This window comes from Elgaria multicarinata, chromosome 2 (assembly GCF_023053635.1).
Source record: "Elgaria multicarinata webbii isolate HBS135686 ecotype San Diego chromosome 2, rElgMul1.1.pri, whole genome shotgun sequence".
NCBI classification, from domain to species: domain Eukaryota; kingdom Metazoa; phylum Chordata; class Lepidosauria; order Squamata; family Anguidae; genus Elgaria; species Elgaria multicarinata.
This window is the reverse complement of record NC_086172.1, coordinates 83,545,573-83,569,325: the sequence shown is the minus strand read 5'-3', so window position 1 is coordinate 83,569,325 and position 23,753 is coordinate 83,545,573. Positions and strand designations below refer to the sequence as shown.

The 23,753-nt window shown below is 46.1% G+C and overlaps 1 protein-coding gene across 1 annotated transcript; it reads right to left on the bottom strand.

Moving 5' to 3' along the window:
- Positions 1–297: 297 nt before the first annotated feature.
- PGGHG (protein-glucosylgalactosylhydroxylysine glucosidase) lies at positions 298–19,299 on the bottom strand. Its single transcript, XM_063118736.1, has 14 exons — positions 19,247–19,299; positions 17,395–17,688; positions 16,291–16,501; positions 15,015–15,450; positions 13,188–13,307; positions 10,972–11,103; positions 10,317–10,428; positions 8,901–8,973; positions 7,698–7,834; positions 5,843–5,976; positions 5,594–5,689; positions 5,400–5,497; positions 1,981–2,195; positions 298–751 (listed from the first exon to the last, which is right to left on the bottom strand). Exons 2-14 carry the CDS (start codon positions 17,639–17,641, stop codon positions 687–689), a joined length of 2,076 nt encoding a protein of 691 aa, XP_062974806.1. The 5' UTR covers positions 17,642–17,688; positions 19,247–19,299; the 3' UTR covers positions 298–686.
- Between the last annotated feature and the right edge of the window lie 4,454 nt (positions 19,300–23,753).

The window sequence follows — 23,753 nt, the reverse complement described above, 5'->3', positions numbered from 1 at the left end:
GATGTTCTGAAAGATACTTATTTGTCAGCATTAGACAACAGAAAACAAACTTTACAAAGGGTTGACCTTCCGTTCAACGAACTTTATCAGCAGGTGAATATATTTGGTTCTAAGATCGTTATAGAAAGAGCATTCCAGAAGCAAATGAACAATATCTTCAATCAAGGGTATTATGGCAAAAATGTGTATGGATTGTTCTAGGTCAATGTCACTAGCCACTAGTGCCTGACACTCACGTAATCAAGGCTTCACAGCCCTCACAACTGCAATAAAAGTACTGGCTAGGAGAAGAATTCCAGTTTTTGGCCTGACAAAATGCTGTGGCTTATAAGGAAGTAACAGCTGTATTTTAATAAGCAAATCATGGGGTACAATAAGTAAATTATCAGGAGAGTTCTTAAAACTACTTTAAGGACTACCTTCCCACACAAAGCCTGAACCTTTCAAAATCTACCCAGTGGTCAGGAAGGAAGCTACATCTCTGACGAAGTGTTGGTGGAGAACTTGAAACCAAGTCCCATTTGAGCAGGTTGCTTTTATGAATAATGCAGCGAAGGTTCAGACTCCTCCATCGTGTTGAACATTTACAGAGAAGGGTGCTCTCAGACACTGGCCATCTGCCATTACCTTCCAATCAAGAAGATGTAGTTTTCATACTTGCCATGAAATTAAAAACAAAAATGGGTTTACAATGTTCCAGCAGGTGCTTTCTGGATCCAACCATCAGCCATAGGGAAGGAGACACCCTGTCCTGAAATGGATGGGGAGAAAGGTCACACAAGCTGTAAAGGTGGTCGTCCAAACGAATACCCCTTTCTAAGATTAGCATCTTTTTAAAATCTTCTATACAGAACTAGAACAGCCTTCCCCAACCTGGTGTCCTCCAAATGTTTTGGAGGACAACTCCCAGCCTCCCTGACCTGTGATTCAAAACAGCTGAAGGGCACCACGTTGGGGAAGGCTGCTTTAGAAGGTCAATCCAGGCGTACATATTTAGGAAAGCAGCTTCAACAGGTTGGTTGGAACCCAGACAGATGCCATTTCTAAAAACTAAGCACTGCCTTCTGCAAGCAATGTTTTCTTGTGTCTCTGGGATAGCAGTTTCAACTGGGGACATTTTGTCAGCAACAACACTTGCCAAATGGTGTTATTTGTTGAGTTTTGTTTTGTTTGCTTTGGCAGGATTTCCACCGGGAAAATCCAGAGTGAATGAACCCTGGTCCTGTCAAAAGATGGAAAAGCCACTATAGATGTGTGCCTCGTTGTCAGGAACATTCAGTGTTTGTTTGTGAGGTTCCCTCTGCTTTCCTTCGCTCTCCTGGCCAAGTCACTCACATGCACATTCATTCCCTCTCACACACGTATCTTTCTTCCACATAGATTTGATCCTGAAACTCTTCTTCTCTGTCTGCCACTGCCAAGAGATTACAGTGTCATTTTCACTGCTGCTTTGAAAAGGAGGAGAGGCATAACAGAATCCATAGCCATTGGCCATGCTGGCTGTGGATTATGGGAGTTGTAATCCAGAATGCCTGAAGGGTACAAGTTGCTTAACTAGGGCTGCCTCCCCCATCCTTGTGCCCTCCATCATTGGCTATGGATGATGGGGTTTGTAGTCCAACACATCTGAAGGGCACGAGGTTGGGGAACATGGGTCTAGGGATTCTCCCTCTTGAGGAAGAATTGTGGCTCTTGTTGTCTGCGAAGCTCTCTGCTTGCAATCCAATGCTTTGCCACTCCTTGCAGTTTAAGAAATCCTGGCATGGGGTCCTGGTTGCTTTCTGCCCCAGAGAATGCAAGAAGAGAGCTGGCTGTGGGATCCCAGATAGGACCAGCTCCAGCCTCCAGAAGCACGTGTGACGGAAAGCCCCAGGGGGTGCTGTGCCAGTTCATCCACATGACACTCTCCCATGCAAGGGGAGGGGAGGAGGTCAGCAGTATGGAAGGGCCGTGTTCCCGCTATCGGTGGAGATGCTGTACCTTCATTTAAGGGAAGGCGCTTGCCGGTTCCTGCCAGCACAGCCTCCAGCCTAGACGACTGTGGGTCAGGGGAGGATTTTGTCACTTTGATGGTGACGTTTTCTTTGGTGAGGGTGAAATCCAGCTTGCTTCCTAAGTAACACACCCCCGTGATCTTCAGCTCCTTTACATCATCAGGACAAACAGGGTCAAAGTTCAAGCGCTTCTTGGTGATCCTAGGAATGGTGGAAATGAGTCAATAGCCAAGACGATGCATGCTAAGGATTATGACAGGCCCTAATAGACTCCTTTCCTTGACTCAGGCCTTAGCTAGACCTACCTGTTAGTCCGCAACGGAGGGGGTGAAGATCTCACGATGGTTTTATTGCGAGCTCCCCCCTCTGTTTACCCGTGGTGCGCAATGACCTCAGAAGGAGAGGCGTCATGCCCGCCATTTAAATTTTTTTAAAGGGTCAGCAGTGCACGAATGCTCGTGCGCAAAAGATAGGCAAGGCAGTGTGTCAGGTTAACAAAGGGAGATGGCCATTTCCATAAAGAAACAGAGTTTACTGAAAAACTGTAAGCAATCATTTTCAACACAGCCAAATAAGCAACAATTATAACATGACCATTATATCTAACGTCACACTGCCTCAGACACAGGCAGCCCAGTCCTGACTGCCACTCAGTCTTGCACAGGAGGCCATGCTCATGCGGGTGCTCACTGTAAATATATATGACATATACCGCATGAAAACCATGTTCTCTGGGCAGGCTACAGTATTGATAAAATATTAAATACTAAAAATCAAACATAATACAGTATATTTAATTTGGTATTTCACAGAGCCAAACAAGGAGGCTACAACCTAAAGGTTATGCCAGATTCTTCTATCCTTAGGTATTCTTGAAAACGCAAGAGGAGCCATGCTGAATCAGATCAAGGGTCCATCGATTCTGTTCACACAGAGGCCGACCAGCTGCCCACAGGAAACCCAAGGAGGACACGCCCATGTTCCTCACCAACTGATGCCCATAGGCTTACTGCCTCTGATACTGATATTATATTTTATTTAATGTTGTTCCCCGCTTCGATCCAGAGGGAGAGGTGTGTAATAAATAAATTGTTGTTGTTGTTGTTGTTATTATTATTATTGTTGTTGTTATTTATTGGAAGTTGCACTTAGCCATCAGGCCTAGTAGCCATTGATGGCCTTCTCCTCCATGAATTTGTCTCATCCCCTTTTAAAGCCATCCAAACTGGTGGCCATCACTACATTTTGTCATGGTGAATTCCATAGCTTAATTATACACTGTGTAAACAAATACTTTTAAAAAAAATCTGTCCTGAATCTCCCATCCATCAGCTTATTACTGTCAAGATAGTCTTCTTACTTTTAAGGCAAGTCTTACATGGGATGACATGAATTCGTTTTTATGTAGACCAGGCATGGGCAATGTGTGGCCCTCCAGAGGTTGTTGCCTACAACTCCATCATCCCTCCCCATTGGCTGCACGGAGTGGCAGTCCAACTGCACCCAGAAAGCCACACATTCTCTGCTCCTGATTTAGGCTGTACACAGGCTGCATCATCCATTTTGACTTTGGCACTCACTGGAGCATGCAAAAGCCAGCCCAAGAAGCCTTCCTAGCTATTACCCTCTCCCTGGCTCAGGGCAAGAAATCAGCTGCACAGACTGGAGAACTTCAGCTGGTGCCTGCCAGTTGTGTGGGCCAGCAGAGAACAGCACAGGCATCAGAAGCAGCCCTCCAAAAGGGCCTGCGGAAATTCAAAACACAGCTACCTGGCAGTGCTCCAACACAGCTACCACAGAGGTGAACTTTTTTTTTTCATATGTCATTCCATTACTTTGGCCTCTAAAAATATTTATCTTTATTATGACAACTACCTTCTAACTTTTTAAAATATATATATATATATATATATTAAAATAAATATTACAGTTGCAACACACACACACGACCTGCCTTGCAATAATACTGGGACCCCCATGCATAATTGAAAGGATAGACCAGGGTGGGGTGGAATGGGATGGGGGCAGAGGCCAAACCAAGAACCATCCTCAGGAGGACAGCGTTCCACTTCCTCACGTTTCACAATGAAGGACTCTCTGCACTGGGTCTATTTTGGGTGCTTTAGCCATTTCCTGTTCTTCTTCCTTGACCTAGAAGTGGTGTCATGGTTATTTCAATCTACAGTGCCAAAGGCTCTGTCCCCATTTCTGTATTGACTCAGCTGCCTTCCGCTTGCTGCTGGGAACAAACCTGGGTGGCTATGACCACGTCCCCCCAACACACGTGGATTTCAAATAAACGAGAGACCCTCACATCAGAAAAAGGACTCTGCTCTTCCCACCTTGGGACAGCCAAAGCAAAATTGCATTGCTCCACAGACAAAAGCTCTTCCTTTCAATGTCCATCCATTGTTTGCTTGTCTTGGTCTGAAAACTTGGTGACGGGATCACAACATTCCCCTCAGGGTGAAGGTCACACTGGGGACAAACAAGATGGCATAAAGTGGTTTTGCAGGCTTAACAGCTGGGGTAGGGATGGGCTGGTTGCAACCTAGGAAAACACCCAGGGGCTGCATGCCAGAATTGGGTGTGGCCAGAGACCAACAGCCACCATGCTCTCACCGCCACATTCATTCATTCATTCATTCACATACCATTCAAATATACACACACTTTTTCCAGTCCCCCACCCCAGCTGATCCATTTCCCCTGCTCAGCTGTGTAAGACAGCCTCACTCATCTCAGCACTGAGCAAGGAAAAGATCCTATCTCCCATCGGCAGCTGAACAAAGATAAGAGCGTTTGACTAAGAAGAGGGAGCGGGGCCTGGGGAAGAAGCTGGTGGACTGGATGAGGAGCCCTCGCAGACTGTAGGTGCCCCATGCTCACTTGATAGGAGCAGGCCAGAGAGTGGCCCTGGACCAATCCACCAAGACTACTTCTCTAAAATCAGCCCACTCCATGTAATGCCCTTTACCCATTTGCAGTCACTCCTGGGCCTTTGATCCTTGCTCACTGGCATCAACGTTGTGGCAGGAACAGGGGGATGGGGATGCATCCTTCCTGACTCCAACAGGTCATAACAGAGGCACCGGGTGGAATCTACAGCTTATCGGTGATTCAGGGTCCTGATGTAGAGTACCTTTTTAGTACAAGCTTCCATTTTCCTGCTACCTCCAGTATCAGAGGCGATATGTCCATGTACACCAATTGCTGGGGAACATGGGTGGGAGGGTGCTGTTGAGCTATTCAGCTTGTGGGTTTCTTGTGGGCAGCTGATTGGTCACCGTGCAAACAGAGTGCTGGACTAGATGAACCCTTGGTCTGATCCAGAATGGCTCTTCCTACATTCTTAATCTTTTTTCCAATGGATTACAGACACACAAACATTAGTACAATTTGTACCTGAACCCCGTGTATCCAAAGAGGATGGCTTGCAGAAAACCACCCATCCCCGTCAGGAAGTTCACCGCTCCTGAACCATCCGAGTTCTCTGCCCAGATCTGAGAAAGTCAGGGAAAGGGGATCAACTGAGCGGTGTTATGGGGAAAAGGTACAGTGAGAAAATTTCAACAGGAAAGAAAAACTTTCCACCTGACCTTGAATGGCTCAGTGATGTTGCTGAAACACTTGCTCAGCTGCTGTTGTGCTCTCTCCATCTCCTTCAGCTCCAGCCAGCCAATTGCAAACATGCTCTAGTGGTGGGAGAGACCAATCCCATCACAAATGCACTATGAAAGCACCATAGGCAGAGATGCCTCTCAGCAGTAAACCCATGCAAGACTCCCACACCTTCCACACTGAAACCATCTGGTTTCCTTCCACCCTCCTTGAGACCAGCTCTTTACCCAGGTCATGGCTGGCCCCTGAGGGTCAGTCACAGGCTCATACATCTCTAGGTCATTCCTTCTGACTTCTGGGTCCATGGGATACATGATGGGGAATCCAAGCAAAACAACATCAGCCTGTTTCACCTGCTCACCTGAGGAAAGAGCAAAGAAGCAATGCTTAGGGATGACCTGGGTAAAGTAAAATTTCAGGGCGAAGAAATGGCCATTTGGTTTATGGCCCTTGTGGGCTAGATCCTTTCTGTGCACATTTAGGGCCAGCATTGGAAAGGAGCAGAGGAAAGCTGGCAGTGCTGAGGGAATGCCGGTGGCTGTGGGGCACTTGTGGCTCCTACAGCGAGCCATGCAGGGTCTGCTGTGGCCCCAATCACACAACTATGAAAGCCATCCACCACGAATAGCAGCGGTGAGGCCATGAGTGCCCGTCACTCTCAGAGTCTGGTAAGTCTCCCCCTCTCTGGCAAGGCATGCTGGGAGTTGTAGGACTTTTCTGCATTGATGCAATAGCGATACATAATGTGGATGCTGCTGTAAAATGGCCAAATTGTGTACAGCTCTGATCTGAAGCACCGTTGGTTATCATGTAGTGTGGAGAGCACTGTTGGTTATTTTCTCAATCACTATTGGTTATTTCGTGAGCCACAGAGTCGCAAGGCAAGAGCAGTCAAAGCAGCAGCAATGGCTGATGGGATACTAGCGGGAGGACTGAAGGGGGGTGAGTGAGTCAACTCAGCATGGACTAACAGTCAACTCAATGCTGACTCTAATCTATACCACGGCTGACTATTATCATGTTGTGTTGGGAGTACCCCGTAGGTAAACAACTGTTGAGTTGATTTTTACCTCACCGTTGACTATTGTGTTGTCTGAACGCAAAGCTGTGGAGTGTTGTAAATCATGTGTAATGTTGGGTAAGGGACCACTTCTCAAGATAAGCATAACAGGTATTTTGTGAGAAAACCCACTGCCTATATAAGACGTCAGAAACCTTTTTGCACAACAAACAAGTGTTTTCATGGTGGGGTTTGGAGAAATTGTGTTTGGAAGATGTGAGAATGCACATTTCCCAAGACAACCCCGCTCCCCTCACCCAGTGGCCCTTGAGCCTGCAAGGGAGAACTAACAGATCCTCTGGGGTCAATTCACCCCCTTCCCCTATCTTGCAAATGGTACTGCCCCTCTTGCAGTTTAAAGGATCCTTGGGTCAGGTGGGGGTCAGATGTGATGCAGAGGGGTGCACCTGCCAGCAAGTCTCCTCTGAGCCCAATTCCCTCCATCTTTTGACCCCAGGCAGAAGGGAACTTCAGCTTAAACGCAAGCTTTGGTAGCCAAGGCTTCTGTGCTGTTTTGGGAGGCTAGTGTTACATGGAAGCAGAGAACAGTGTGGATGGAGAAGGGCCATAGCTCAGTGGGACAGAGCCCCTGCTTTGCATGCAGAAGGGCCCAGGTTCAATCCCCAGCATCTCCAGGCAGGGCTGGGGAAAACAACTCCTGCCTGAGACCCTGGAGAGCAGCTGCCAGTCAGTGTCAGCAGTATTGGGCTAGATGGACCAGTGGGTCTGACTTAGTGTAAGGCAGCTTCTTGTGTTCCCCACTTCAGCCTCTGCTAGTTTGAGGTTTTATGGGGAGCCAGGACCTTCCCCCAAAATCCAAGATCTTCCTAAATACATTGGGGGTCCCTCTGGTACACCCAAACCCACTCTTACCTGTGTCCACTTTGGCACCTTACCCATTTGCATCCCTAATCGGATGAGTGATTATTGTGTCATCATCATTATGCGAACAACCTGACCCTACTGCAGCTGGTATAAAGGGTCAGGCGCATCAGCTGCTCACGTGTCCTGTACCTACTCACCTGGGCAGTACCCATCATATTCCGGGTGGTAGCTCCTGCTTTTATCAAAAGGCACTTTTATTTTCTTCGCAACGGCATTCCACTCAGCAGGGATGGGGATGTGCAACTGGGAGCCCAGGTCAATTGCAAAATCCAAGCTGGAAAGGTGCAGAGGAAAGAGAGTGATACTCCTAGATCTGCCGTAGGGCCCCATAAACACACACACATGATGCACCGAGAATTTTCAAGTTTGTATGTGTTTCAGGTCCATGCAGAACATATTTAACATGGATATTTATTTATTACATTTTTATACCGCCCAATAGCCAGCTAAACATGCACATTTGACATGGATAGACATGCACAATCTGGTGCATGAATTCTGTAGCTGCCATTTTCCAAGATGGCCGACAGGCAGATGGGGATATCCAAAACTGATAAGAAGGTGCATGTAACCCATTCTGGTGGCAAAACAGGGTTATTAAAATTCAAAATGGGTAGAAGGACTACTATGAGTTGCCACTATTACCACCAGCACAGTCTAGTGGATAGAATGCCAGACTAGGAGCAGGAAGACCTGGATTCAAATCCCTCTTCCACTATGCAACTCACTGGGGGCCCTTTGGCCAGTCCCCCTCTCTTAGCCTAGCCTACTGCAACAGGGGTAGTTGTGAGCATAAGAGCAGTGGGGGGAACATGTACACCATCCTGAGTCCCTTGCAGTAAGGGTGGGATAAAAATGAAGGCAAATAAATATTAATGTAATAACTGCTGAAATAAGAAAGAACATTCAAACCACAGCACAGATTTTTGACTGATAAATGCAAGTAAATTCTTAGAGCGTTCTGGAATTAATAATCAGTACTGGTGGTTACATCTGTTTGTTCATTTAATCTGTTTTTTGTTTGATTTGGTTTTGGGTTGTTTTGTCTAAATTTTGGAGCCAGCTGAATTTTTATTAATTATTGAATTATTTCATTGTTGCTTGATCCTTGCACCTTTCGCCTTTTTTAAACATGTGTTGCTATTTTGTACGGTGTATTTTACGATGTTTTATATTTCGTTCTAAAGCTGTTTGCGGAAAGGCAGTGCCTACATTTTGAAAGGAACACAATTCATGAACTCAGGTAGGCCTTTGCTTGGATCCATTATTAAGCAGGAAGCAGGCAGACACCAGAAGAGATTCTGGAGAGCAAAGCAGCAGAGATTCTGAGTGTCTCTTACCTCCGCTGAGCAATGGCATTGGTATAAACAGAGTTATCTATAGCACAATGATATTCATCTGGGGGCAGGACACCTAGGAAAAGGCAGACATTTCAGAACACAGGAGCACATCCTACATTCCACCCCCATGCCCAGACACCAAGAATGGCCAGAAGAAATGGGTAAAGATAAACAAATATTCAAAAGTTGAGTCCAGGTAGTACAAAGGAACTTTAAATTAAGCCTCTTGGCATAAATTTGTCAATTTGTCACAATTTGTTCTTATGGTTTTAGGCATGGAGACATGCCTAAGAGGTTAGGCCCTCCCTGGCTCCTGAGATTTTGCCTGTCACTGCCAACGCAGTTCCAAGCTTCACTTTAGGGCCTGGAAAGGTGCTTTGATGAAAAGGTGTATGCCACCCTCCCACAACCTGGTGCCCTCCAGATGTGGTGGGCTGGCCATTTAGCATACTGGCTGAGGATGATGAGGGTTGCAGTCCAATCCATCTGGGTGCTAACAGGTTAGGGAAGACTGATGTACACACCGACATGCATAATTTCAGGGCCGAACCTGCAAGTGAAAGTGCACTCCATGCAATTCGCACAGACGGACAATCTTCTCCCTTAGAACTGGGCTTGGGGGAAGCTTATTCTTCTGGTTTGCAGTGGAAGAAACTGTGCACAGTACTGACTGCCTGGTTCTTGTGACATACACAAAGCCCTCTCCCCTACTTCCTCACACTACTACTACTGCTACTAATGAACTGAAAAGATTATCTCTTTGATCACCTGAAGGTTAACAAATAAAAACACTCCAGTTTACCTGAAGCAAGAGGGAGGGGCAAATAAAGAGACAGACAGACAGACAGAGAGATCATTAGTATCTCATTTAGGAGTTGCACATGCAACTTATGGGGAAAGGCAGTGGCAGGAAGCAAATCTCACCCCTCAAGCACCTGCTCCTCTTTGGGGGTTGGTCTCTACACACCTGAAGACAGAAATGAATGCTGACACCCTCAGGATGCCATTTGGCAGATTGCCTTGCCCATTTCCACAGGCATATAGTGCAAAATACAAACACAGAACACTGACTGATCTCAGTGGTTAGTCAGGGAGAGTGCCAAACTCAGCCATGCTGCCAGGGAGGGAGGATTCAGTGCAGTAGCCACTGGGGAGGAAGAAAGGAAAGAAGAACAGTCACTTGATTTTCTATCATCAAATTAAGAAAAAGAGGCAAGTAAACCAAAGACATCTAGTGTCTGAATAAGAGGGAGGTGTAAATGCACCCGACCGCAGGCAGATCAAGAGGGAACACAGTGTAAGGAAATACAAAAGCCTGTACATGACTCTAAAGGGGTCTGATAAACATGGATGAAAATATTTCAACTGAGGGGTGGTGGGTTGCTGCTTACAAAGAGCTCCCCTCTTGCAATGTACCATTGATGTGGTAGTTCTGCTCTTCTGAGTTCCACACCACCCGGCTGCACCAGTACTGCGCAATGGCATGGACCACATCCCAGCCACCTTCCTGCTGAAAGAGCTTCAAGTCCTAAAAACACACAGGAAGGAGGCACTCAGTGAGCCATCAGGTCCAGCTTCCTGTCTTAGAACAGGATAACATGGTTTAGGGCAGGAGGGGGCAAACCTCGTGGGTCATCTGCCAGGGTCTGCAGTCAGTGGTGGGGAGGGCCACAACCAAAAGTGGGTGGGCCACCCCCCATTCTCCTTCTGCCGGTCCCTTTTCTCCCCTCCCCTCTTCCTTCCTTCCTATGCAGTGACCTCCCAGGAAAAGAACAGGTGGCTTTTGACAGAGGTCTGCACTGATCACATGCAGAGGGCATTTGAAATCAGGCTGAGGGCCCCACATGTTTCTGGGGCTGCAGGTTGCCCACCTCTGCTTTAGGGGAGAAGGGGAAGGGGAAACACGAAGGGGGAAATCTAAGAGGTAAATATCGCAAGACTCATCAACTGGAAGGAATAATAGGATAGGGACCTGAGCTGTGTAACTCTCTTAAATTTTAGGAGCAGTTCATTGAAGCCTGAAAAGATGCCAGTCTCAAGCCAGTAACACCATACAAGACATGCCAGTTACCTGTGTGATGTAGTAATACTGCTCAAACGCCAGCATAACATCTCCATTGATGTGAATCTCTTCGTCTCCATAGACTTTCTCAGGGCAGACCTCTCGGCCGGTGGCTGCACTCTCCCAGGGGAACTTGGCACCCTGCCACAATCAAAAGCCAAGGTGGTGGTGGGGAACCCCACATTGAACAGGTTAAGACATACTCAACAGCAAGAGGATGGTTAAAAAGTCAAAAAGGCATTTTCCATTCCTACAGGTAATTTCAGACCCAGGAGGATCTTGTCCATGAACGGGCAGCTTTTCACTTTGCACTGTTGAAGATCTTGACCTACTTTGCATAATCCATTTTATTCTAATCAGAATAAAATGAGAATATTAAATTATCAAAATAAATATCAAAATAAAATCAGAATATTAGAATTTTATTCAAATAATTCAAATAGCATTATGCTAGGAACGTTTAGTATGAAGGTTAACCAGACGATGAAGCACAATTAGGCTCTACTATAGCAGGAAAATAAGACTTCTTTGGGCATTCCAATTCTATATATGGAGCAAGTGATAGCATGACCCTGCTTACTCTCTGCTTATCTTGGTTTCTTTCATGGGGAGTCAGAAGAGTGGCTTCTATCCTGTTCAGGCCCTGGCAAGATAAGGCTGTCTCCCTTCCAGATCCTACTTTTGTGCATCTTAGGAGGCTGGGCTTTCATACCAGGGCTGGGCATCTTGTGGCCCTCCAGATATTGTCTGATTGCACCTCCCATGATTCTCAGCCAGGAGAGTCAATCATGGGTGTTGCAGCCCAACATCTGGAGGGCCACAAATTTTCCATCCCTGTTTTATACACTGGCTTGCTCCAGAACATCCTCTGCATAGTTCATATGAAACAAAAGATGTCATACTGTGGCCACTGTCAGGGTGCAACTACATTGTGGGTGAATAAATAGGTCTTCTTTGATAATGCCACACAAGTATTTTTGACTGTGGACAGCCTTACAATGATTCACCCACCATCTCAGTGATTTATCATCAGTTTACTGAGGTGTATATTAATTAATATTAAGGCTCAACAACGTATGTGGACTTTCAGAAAAGCTAAAGTGTAAATGCATTAGATTCCAATATTTTAGTGTGTGCAAACATCACCACAATACTAACAGTGGCATTCTGGATAACCAAAAGTATATGTACGTTTGTCTTTTAGCAAGTCAGTTCTTTAGAATTGTAAAATGGTCTTAGAAACTATATGATTTGGTAATATAATACAAGGGAGTTAGTTTAGTTACTTGTTTATTTATTTTTACACTGACTATATTTTCAAGCTTATTCTCACAACATGAGGACTAGAAACTTACTCCAAGTAAATTCCAAGACTCTCAAGTGGGCCGCATACGCATCATGTGTGTATGAGGTCCCTGGTGTGGAGGATTATAATTAAGGAATTCCAGACAAAGTAAGAAATCCACGCTAAACCTCCCCCTGCTCAGTCGCTGGCTCTACTTCCCCAAGTTATTTTCAGACTGGGTGAATTTGCCCACTCAGCCTCCTTTTGAATGGATACCTCCTTTTGAAATGGTATCCGTTCCCCCTGCTGGCCCACTGTGCTTGCGGAGAAGTAGAGGTGCACCCCGATTCACCTGGCCTGCCGTCAGAGCAGAGCTTGAAATGGAGTGAGATGCCATCCCACACCTTTTCCGGCAGGCCTGAAGCAATCCCCATTCAGACCGACAGGGACTGGCCCAAGCCTAACCATCTAAATTCCTTTTTCCTTCCTCCCACTTTGAGCCCCATTTTAGAGTGTAAAGTGAGGTGATTTTAATCAGCCACTGCTAATTTCATTTATTTATGTGTTTTTTGAAAGAAAGAAAAAAAAATGTCTAGTGAGTAAAATGAAAACTCATCTGACCAGTTTAAATTGCCTAAGAAAGTATGGAAAATTATTAGCTCTGAAATAAAGAGCTGGAAGCAGCAGCAGTTGTGTATCTCAGACCACTTAATTGCCATTAAAATGATATCACTACCAGTTTAAATTGCCAACTGGCAATTCCGTGTGGGTCCCTGCATGGCAGATGCCCTTTTCACAAAGAAAGCCAGCTTTAGCGAAGAGGTTTCCTTTGCAGAGAGGGTTTGCTGCTGGGGTGGGAGGGATCCTTTGCTGCTGGGGTGGGAGGGATCAGGCCGCTTTCTTGCTCTCTTGCTTTCCTGCACGTGTTGCTTCTTCTAACCTTGTATCCTTGCTCCTGTGCATTGTGCAGAGCTCCTCCTAGTGTTTGGATCCGGTATTTCAGGACAGCACGAGCTGCTTCTGGGTAGAAAAGCAAGATGTTTGGGTACATCCAGGTATCCTGAATTAAACAACAATAACAAACCAACAATACATATAAACATTAGATAAAAACAGAGATGGTTAACAGGCTCTGCTTGCAAAAGCAACCCCCTCTACACATATTCCCACCAGGACTCCAAGTTTCAGATCATGAATCTGATCAGAGGAACAATTGTATATTGGATATCATAAGAACATAAGAAGAACCACGCTGCATCAGACTACCTGGTGTAGCATTCGGTTCCCCCAGTGGCCAACCGGATGCGTCTGGCACATTCCCACAAGCAGGAAATGAGGACAAGACCCCCCTTTCTTGCTCTTGTTCCCCAGAACTGGTATACAGAGACTTACTGCCTCTAATATGGGAGTTAGCACGTCGCTACCAGGGCTAGTAGCCATTGATAGCCTTCTCCTCCAGAAATTTGTCTCAACCCCTTTTAAAGCCATCCAAATCGGTGGCCATCGCTACATCTTGGGGTAGCGAATTCCATCATTTAACAATGTGTTGTATGAAGAAGCCCTTCCTTTCTCTTTCTCACTTTTTCTCAGAAGCCCTGGAATCACAAATGCTGTAGGACCCTCCCAGAAGAACATTGTCTGGAGCTCTTTCTCTCCTCAGGAGGCAGGGCAAGCTTTAGGCAGGGCCATTGCGACTAGGGCACAATCTCCTCTGAATTTTAGAGAAAACTACGCGGTCCTTCTTTTTGCTCCTGAGTTTCTCAGAAGGCAGAAACCCTACAGGCCCCACTACCCAGGAATGGAACTCTTCCACTGGCTCACTTATGACCACCTGGTGCCAATGGCAGGGCTCAGCCCTGAAATGTAAATATCATCACTATCCATAAAAAAGGTGTATATGCCACTGAACATATGCAGAGTACATTTCCTTAATTATTGAGTATACACAGCCAGTCCCCACAGATCAAGGACTAGGGAATTATGTCCAACTTAGAAGTCAGGGTTTCTAAAGAGACAGGACCCCAGAGCCTCTCTTTTAAAGCTTTTTTAAAAAAAGATTTCTGTGTCAATGATGCTGTTTCCTGCATCTGATGAAGCAGTTGGCAGCCTGTCAAAGCTTAGGTTAAGCTATACAAGCATATGGAGCCATTCATTAAGAGGGAGGTGGGCATAGATACATAGCTAGGTCTCTTGCCAACTATGCAAAAAGAGCCCAATGTAGATCCTGTAATGCTGTACCAGCCTGGATGGGAGCCATAGCTCAGTGGTAGAGCACATGTTTTGCATGTGTAAGGTCCCAGTTTCAGTGTATGGTACCTCCAGTTAAAAAGATCTCAAGATACAGGATTGAGCAGAACCTCTGCCCAATTACTAGGAGATGGTGGCTGAGATGGACTAACAGTCCATCTAAGTGGAAGGCATCTTCAGATGTTCTTTGATTTTGCAGTAGCAGAACAAGCCCATCACAACTGGCTACCGTGTCCAAACCCTGCCACAAGCTGTGTGCAGCATCAGGATATTTAAGTCAGGAGTTGATTGAATGATGATTAAGCCATGAAGCACATGGAGAGGGACAATTCTGCAAAGTCCACACTACCTCCTGGTCTTCATAAGTCTTAACTCTAATCCTCAGAAAGCTAAGATCTGCCCAAGTAAACAAAGAGTAAGATCAGTAGAAGTCTAGGATTTCCTCACTGGCATGTAATGGACTTCTCTAGCACTGCACATTGGTGGGAAACTGGTGAGACTCCAATGCCTTTTAGCTCACCTGGTCCCAGAAGACATGACCCCAGTAATCTTCACCAGATGTGCCATTAGAAAGGCCTCCAGGGCTGATTCCAGAGAATGGGAAGTCCGAAGAGCCCAGAGGAGGGATGGCACTTAAAAGGTAATAGAGGCATCCGTAGATGGCCTGGCTTAGTGAAAGAGGCCCATCAGCTTCTACACAGCATCCTTCCCAGAGTGCAGCCCAGGCCTGAGTGTGAGACAGATACAAGGAACCAGATCCAATCAGGGACATCCCTTTGCTGAAGTCCCTTTTCACATCCTTTTCGCTCTCTGCTAGGGCAGTGAGGAACTCCCAACTCTTCTCCTTCTCCTCCCCAGGGAGGGTCACTGAGGGTGGCACTGGAGTCCAAATCATGTGTACAGTAGGCTGAGGACCACCCTCCACTTCAGGGACCAATGTCTTTCCATAGAGATAGCTAAAAAAGAAAGAAAAAAGACCTAATGTGTCTGTCAGCAGAGCAGAGGATCGCAAAACAAGTTGCACAATTTCTAATCACCACCCTACCCCCAGGTCATTAAGCCTTCCACTGGCTTCCTACTCCCATCCAGAACAAAGCCCTTATCCTTACTTTTGAAGCTCAGTGTCATCAGAAATGTAAGAATAAATCTAATGAATGAGACTCCCTGCTTACTAGTGACAGGCCTTAACTTCCTGTCAATATCTAGCAGCTTCTTCCATCTTTTTTCTTAGATGAATGTTTATGCTTGGCCACTCGCAGAAATTTGTGAGTCCTTAACATGATGCTGTCAACCTCCAGGACATCTCCCATGCCTTTCCCCTATAATCTCACTTTTAAAAAGATCAGCGATAATGCACTATTTAAAATTTTCATGGGATATTGCAGGATATCCCCAGCATGTAAAATTGGCATTGTGCTATAATACAGTCACTAGATGTGCTGTTTCATTGACCTTTATGGACCATTGCCCAGAGGGGAAGTTTTCAATTATAAATCACTGGGTTACCGTTGGTAACGGTAATAATAATAATAATAATAATAATGAAGCTCGTAGTGAATGCGGAAAGACCCAAGGAAAAAAAAGCCTGGTAAGGTTGTGGATTTTTTCCTTAATGTAGAGATGCCCTTACTGAGGAAAATCCATTAAGGAATAAAGGATGGAACTGCTGCACAATGTCTTGTGATTATGAGTGCTAGGATCCCCATATATGAAAACACTCACAATCTTTAAAGCTCTTTGCAAGGAAAGATCCTTTCAACACAAACCTGACCAGATCATCACGTGATAATACTGACCGAGCTCCCTCGAAATCTGGCCCTCTGTGTAAGTCCAGGTCTCGACTCTGTGGTGTGAATTGGGCCTGGAGGTTCACGGTGATGGGCTGAGCTTTGGGAGCTGACCTCTGGATGGTGATGCTAAAGGCCAGAAGGTGGACAAGGGAGTGGTGGGCATAGATCTTGTGAGTGGCTGTATAACCCAAGGACTGGATAGTGTGGATATAGGTCCCTGCAGGCAAAACAGAAGGATCAGTGTGAAGTCATTCTCTCAAATGCCTTTCTCTAAATTCTGATGTAAAGTCTAACCATAGAAATTTCACACAAGGAGATCAGTCAGGTTTGACGTTGGGGTAAGAACATCTAAACATGATCCACAGTATAATCATTAAACTATTTGATAAATAATACACTTGAAAAATAATTGTTCATATTATTATTTTGTGAATGCTTTAAGAAATATATTATGCACTCTGTTGAATCGAAGCAAGCAAACAGACTGCTACTACAGGATAATGGAAAAGCATTCTCTAGATGGTGAGCACTTTGTATTGCAATTAAAAATGTATATCCTTTTGTATTCCCTAATAGTGATCACATTGGAATCCCAACCTTGTGGTAGACTTTGGGTTCTTTTAAAGCTTCCTTTCAAAACGGATTAGGCTGAGGAAAGACTGACTGGTCCAAAGTTAGCTTCACGTCTAAGTGGTCCATTGAACCCAGGACACCCTGGCCCAATTGCAACATTCTGGCTCAGTTCGGACAACACGTTAGTAAATGCAGTATGAAAACTCCACTCAATCGTTGAGTTTTTAGGGGTACTCCCCACATAACATGTTCTAACTCCACCGTTGTGTGACAGTGGGCTACTGTGGAATTGAGTAAAATCCATTGTGATGTTTGATTGACAGTTCCTCCACCCTCGCTTCTCCCCCAGTCCTCCCGATGGTATCCCATCAGCCATTGCTGCAAAAAAACAATCCCAGCGGCTCTCCTAGAGCGGCACTCCTTCCTTTCACTGCTCTTGCCAGCGAACTCTGAAGCCAGTGGGAAAAGTCAACTCAACACCACGGAGAACTCCAAGAAGCGCGCCACACACAGGATGATGGGATTGTTGCCCCTTACCTGTCTTGGTGTCCAGGGAGAACTTCTCACTCAGGCTCTTCTCAGCTGCCACACTCATTCTGACATTAACAGGACTCGGAATATCAGCACGATGAGTGTCCCCAACCGCTCCATTGTACACCCCGTTTACATGGAGGATGTCCCTGTAGACACAGGTGCCCAGATAGGCATTGGTCACTGTTGCAAGGAGACGGGGGTCAGAGGGGAGAGTGCCAGACGTGAACACCGCAGGGTCTTCCTCTGCCATTGCTCGATATCATGAGCAGAGGGGTGGGAGAAGGGTTGAAGTGCCACCTGCAAACAACATGATGCACACATGGTGAGTATTTCGTCAATGGAAAACGTCATTTGGGTGGTCGCAGGTACTCAGCTAAGCAGGTGCAGAGCCAGATGCAGGTGCAAAAGGAAGCTGATAGGCCATAGACAACCCTTTCACCTGCATATTGTGTCAATGTGCTTAGCCTGGCCAGGTAGAAAGGAGGACAGGGGGCATGTCTACACCAGCTCTATATCCCAGGATCGTCCCTGTGAATCCAAATGCCACACAGGGACGATCCCTCCATTTTCCTGGGATAATCCTTAGGTGTAGAAAGGGCCAGGGATTCTCCTAAAAAAAAAAAAAGCAGATACGGTAGATGTGGCAGTGCATCAGTAAAATAACTCAAAACCCAGTTAGGCAATATGGTCTTACTGGGACCTATATCCTAATAAAGAGATTCTCCTGTATCTCCTGGATAATCATTTGGACAACTACAGCTTTCAGCGATACAGGGATCCTGCCCTGCTTGGCATCTGGTCACCCACTGAAGTAAGATACTTGTTCAGAAAAAAGCTCCCTCATACTCCAGGGCTGTTTCCCAATGAGGCTTTTTATCGTGCCATCGCCCTAGCTCAGTTCAATTCTAGTACTGAAAACAAATTCCTAGGCTCTGAATATGCTCAGAGGTATCGTGTTCTTCAACCCTGAGGGTGCTTTCAGATGATTACCTCCAGCACTACTAGTCTGGAGCCAGGCCTTGTTCTGTGCTTTTTATTCCTTCATGGATTTTCTGCTGTAAGAAAAACGATGGAAGAAGCGTTGGGAAAACATGAGAAGGTTAGGAGTGAAAGACGATGCCTCCACAGCCCGACACCCCTTAAAATCCAGTGTCTGGCCCGGCAATGATGCAGTAAAAGCCCCGTCTGGAAGCATTCCAAGTGTATATCTGTTGCTCCTGGCTCGGGTTGACGGATCTTGAGGTTCTGGTAAAACAAAGCTGAAGGCTCCCTCCTCCCCCTGCTGCGTATTGAACTGTGTCTGTGAAAATGTCACGGGACCTCTTGGAGAACGGAGAGCCCGGTTCTCTCTCGTCACCCAAACAGCCGCATCTGGTAGTGGGAGTGAACGTCGTGGCTGCGTAAACCGTAGCGGGGGAAGGATACATCGAAGGGGGCTTGTGCGCGTTTACTCGGAAGGAAGCCCAAAGGGGTTCGGAGGGGCTTACTCCCAAGTAAAGGAAAGTTTACTTCTCACTAAGGCCCGGGACAGCCTTCCGTCGGCGAAATTTGTACCCCGAAGGGAAGTTTCTAAAAACGGATTAAAAAGCGACAATCTGCGCGCCGCTGCAGGAAGCTCCAATCAAGAGGACACGCGAAGTGAATCGCCTCTTCCTGCGTTTGGGAGGCTGCTATGTTTTGTTTTATTTTATTAGAAAGTATGTCCACCTCTTCCTCCCCTTCCTGGTCTCAGGAACCTCGTGATCTTCTTCCTCCCCGGTCCCCAGGGCGACCCCCCCTGTACCCCCCCCCCCGCGAAGCTCCTCCCCAAGGTAAGGCACAAGCCGCTCCCTGAGACTGGGTGCCCCTGACTTGCCTGCACCCCGACGGAGCGGACTCCAATCCTCGGAGGCTCTTTGAGGCGGCGACGAGCAAAGGCAGAAAATCGTCAAGAAAAGTGTAATTAGTTCGAAAGAGGCGGGAGGAGTTTCCTTGCGAGGTTGCCGGGCCGGAGGAGGAGGAGAGCGAAGCCCTCGCAGCCCTCCAGGTCCTACATTCCCTCCGCAGCGTTGGCAATTGTCCCTAACTACAGGGTCATAGGAAGCCCCCCCCACCCCGGTTGAACTGTATTTCTTTGTGTGCAGGTTTGAAAAAGAAAGTAAACCAGTAGCTCACTCCAGTAGCCAGAGGGGAAGAAGGAAAGCGAGCTGCCCTGGGTCTGACAGTGACCCATTTGCAGGATTACTGCTGCTGGTGGGTTGCAGGGCGTGCCAGCGTGTGCCTTTTGAATATGCCAGGTTGTTGCGGGGTCACCTGAACCTCCTAGTTAGGATAAGTTGTTGCCATGGTTAACCTGAAACAACCCACTCTTGCAACAATGGCTGAGTTCAGACAACACGCTAATCAACGGTTGTTTCCCATTCTGTTCCTATTACACCCCACCCCACCCAGTTGATTAGCCTGTCATCCGAACTCAGCCAATATTTAGCATTGCCGCCTGTAGCTGCTAAGTCCTGAAATACCAGGGCAGGAACTACACTACTGCTTTAAAATGGTTTATAACAATAGTGACAACTGTTGGAGCTCAGGACACACTTCATATACAGTTTTCAAAAAGCTTTTAAAATGTCATATCCTGCTTGGTGTAGATCTGGGATTCCACAGGGAACTCTTCCTGCTGTTCCTCCTCCATCTCCAACTTTTCATTGCAAGCAAGCTCACAGCAGTGGGCATGTAAAAGTAGAAAGGTAGGGGAAAAGAGACAAAGAAGCAAATAAACAATAAAAGCAAGACACATGCAGAAACAATAAGAATGATTGGAGCTGGATCAATGGGAAACAAATTGTTCATCTAGGATCTTCTCTCAAGCATTATATATTTTGTCAGCCTTGGCTATGCTTTCTCCTGCCCTGATTGAACCTGCCCTGCTCTTTCACTTGACTGGAACGAGGCATTTCACAAAGCAACTAGTGCTAGTGGCACTTCTGAAGATGCAGAGCTTGATGCTTTCTGCTAGAGGTTGATGCTGTCGTGGAATATCAGGTAGCATCTTAAAGCCAAACTCCTTTTGTTAATAACACAGAAACACAAATGTTGCAATGGGTTCTCTAACAACACCGGAGAGAGAACTGGACACCACCCCCAGGCCCATTACACAGTATCGGTCTTACATGTAACAGTATTCCACCTGAGGTCATTTGTCCAATCTCAGAGTTTCCTGTTGTTCTAGCTGCTGGTTACATACCAGCATAGTCAGCAGAGCTGATTAAAAGAGGGAGCTCTATCACTTACAAAAAAGAAGACTAAAATAAATTTCCTTAACAATGCTTTCTCCTAGAGCTCTGTAGTCATTGCTTGCCTACCAAGACTGATGAGAGACTGGGGCCTTAGCTAGACCTACCTGAAAGTCCAGGGCAGAGGAGGGGAAACCTTGCGTTGTAAATAACACGAGATCTCGCCCTCGTTTACATTTAAGGCAGCGACCTCTGGAAGAGAGGCGTCGCGCCCGCCCTTTTTTAAAAAAGAGACAGGAGCGCAAGAGTGCTCGAGCAACTAACTGTGAGTGTTGTTTTTTTTTAAAAAAAATGATTTCCCCCACTCCCCCCACACTATCCCAGATGGGCGCAGCTCCCGAGACAATGGGAAAAGTGGGGCCAAAGGGTAGGGCTTTATCCCAGGGCAAGGGAGGGATGATCCCTCCCTGATCCCGGGATCCCCTGTGCATCATGTGGATGCACAGGGACAAACCCGGGTATCACCCCGGGATATAGCCTGGTCTAGCTAAGGCCTGGGAAGATCATCTCCAACTTCTCCCTCCACTTTGAAATGTTTATTGAGAGACACAATGTTTAGACGAGTGGGGTTTTCTTTTTGCCAGTCTTGTAGCTCTCCGATCCTGGATGCTCCTAAAAATCACCACTGCTTCTATGTTTTGTTTTTCAGCATTTTGACAACTTTCTCTCACAACATGTGTATTAGAGCTTTTCAATATGAAGGCAGGGGTGAGGGGTTATTGAGCTGTTTCCATGAAAAAATCGAGAGGATCCATGCCTCAGATCCATATTTCCATACCATGGCAGCGCCATGAACCAGTGGGCCTATGACTTTTATTGTGCAATAAGTGGGGACGGAGGTGTTCTTAGAACTGAAGGTGCTTTTGATGATTTTCATGGTACACCCTGTAAATATATGAGTATCCATGCCTTGGATCCCTATTTTGTGTCATGACAATGCAATGGATCTATTATTATTTCTTCACTGCTATCTGTGAGCACTTAGGTCTTTTGTGATTTGATAGTGGTTTTGACGGAATCCCCTAGAAAAAAACCCACAGAATCAATGAATATCCATGTTATGGGTTCATGCTTTTGCATTATGGAAGTGCTGTGAAGCAGGGAATATGTGATTTTTATGGTACATTCCATCGATATGAATGTGATTTGACCTTAGTTTTAGGTGGACCCCTCAGATCCATGCTTTTGCACCACTGCAGGACCATGGTACAAAATCATGGATCCCTGATCTTGATAGTTCCATCTCTGAAGACAGGTGTAGATAGTGACTGCCAGTTATTATCAACAATATTGAGCTGGATGGACCAATGGTCTGACTCGGTATAAGGCAGCTTGCTATGTTCCCATGGCAATGCCATGAGGCACTCCTTAAGTAGCCTTCCCAGCACATCCCGGACCATGACATCATATAGTCATAACCTCCTTTTGGTATAACTTGTTGCCTGCAGCTATGTGGCAGAAGTTAAATTTGGAGGTGTAGGGAGGGGCAGATGTTTGTGGAGTTTAATTAAATCTTTCACTGTGCTGAACCCACTGAGCTTATGTTGAAGCCAAAAGTTCCAGTTTAGGGCAGTAAATCAAATGTTGCATGAAATACCAAGATTGCACAGGGAACTCTTCCTGCTGTTCTCTCTCCCTCTTCAACCTTTCATTGAAAGCAAGCTCACAACAGTGGGCATGTAAAAGTAGAAAGGTAGGAAGAGAGAATGAAAGAAGCAAATAAACAATAAGCAGACCGTGGAGGGAAATGTGGCACTGTCTCCGAAATTTTAAAATGCTTCTGCCTTCATACTATACCCCCCCCCCCATTACTCTGGCAAAGGAGTAAGATCTGATGCCTTTTAGGCACTGTGAGGCTGCTGAGCTCAGAGGGAAAAGCACGTTTGTATTAAAGTAAATCATATTGTTGTGGCATCTTAAAAGATCCAGGACATAGCTTGAAGATCCGAAGCACATGCCTCGTTCTGCCATATTATAACAACTCCCATGATGTGACTCATATGGAACAACAAGCAGAGAAAGAGGAAATGAGGTATGCAATCAAAGGGACATATTTGCTTTCAAAACAGAAACGTTCTCCACAGTGCTGAAGTAAACACGTTTCTTCCATTTTCTCAGAACTTCAATATATGATATGTGTTCAACTTCCTTACTTCACAGCAAAACGGTGAGTCCAGCAGACACACTGAACAGATCAGTGGTACCTGCTCCTAAGTACTTGCATATTGCTCCTTTTTAAAAGGCGTTGGCTCCTTTTAAAAAATTGCAGCCTTGAGGGCAAAGGTACTTCAGGATTCATGCAGCTTTGTTCCACGTGAAGAGGAAAGCGCCTCTCAGGAGCTGTGTGGGGTGAGGGGAGCCGCACTTGCTCTCAGCCTGAGATTCGGCTCACCATGGAGCGCCTGTTGGAATTCCAAGGAGGGCTAAACACTGCTGAGGTTGTGGGTAAGAGCTGTGTGCAAGTGGCCTCTCGAAATTCCCCACCCTATTCGTGGGTGGGAAATTGGGGGGACTATTTTGCCAGATTTCTCCAGGGGGAGGAGAAATCCTCTAAGCACCATAACAATGTGTTAACGTAAAAGTGAAGGTGAGTCCCAGACTCACAGTGCTTGTGGCACAGCTGTTTTCTTTTTTCCCCTAAGGGTTGTTGCTGCACACTTCTATTTTGCATCCTTGTACACTGGGAATACCTTATACCCAGTGTCACTATGGGGCAATGTGGGAGTAGGGTGGGAGAGGGAAGCAGTCTTGCCTCTTCATCCTTTTAAAAAAATGCATTTTACATCAAATAGGCCTCTGAGCCCATCTATCTCATGCTTGCTACCAGTGGCAGATTTGGGTACTGAGACACCATTGGATCCAGCAGATCCACAGCTTCTCCTCCCCACCCCCCACTGGCATGCCCCACCCTTTTGTCTTCTTACCCTTCCTGAGTTTGGAGCTCTAATTTGGGATGTTCAATACTAGGAATTCCATTCCATTTAGCCTAATGGGACTTCACAGTGTTTCTGTTCCAAGAAACAGGGGCAGTACATAATGGATTTTTCTCCCCAGTTCCAAAAGTGTTTGTATCTTCTTGCACGCATTAAA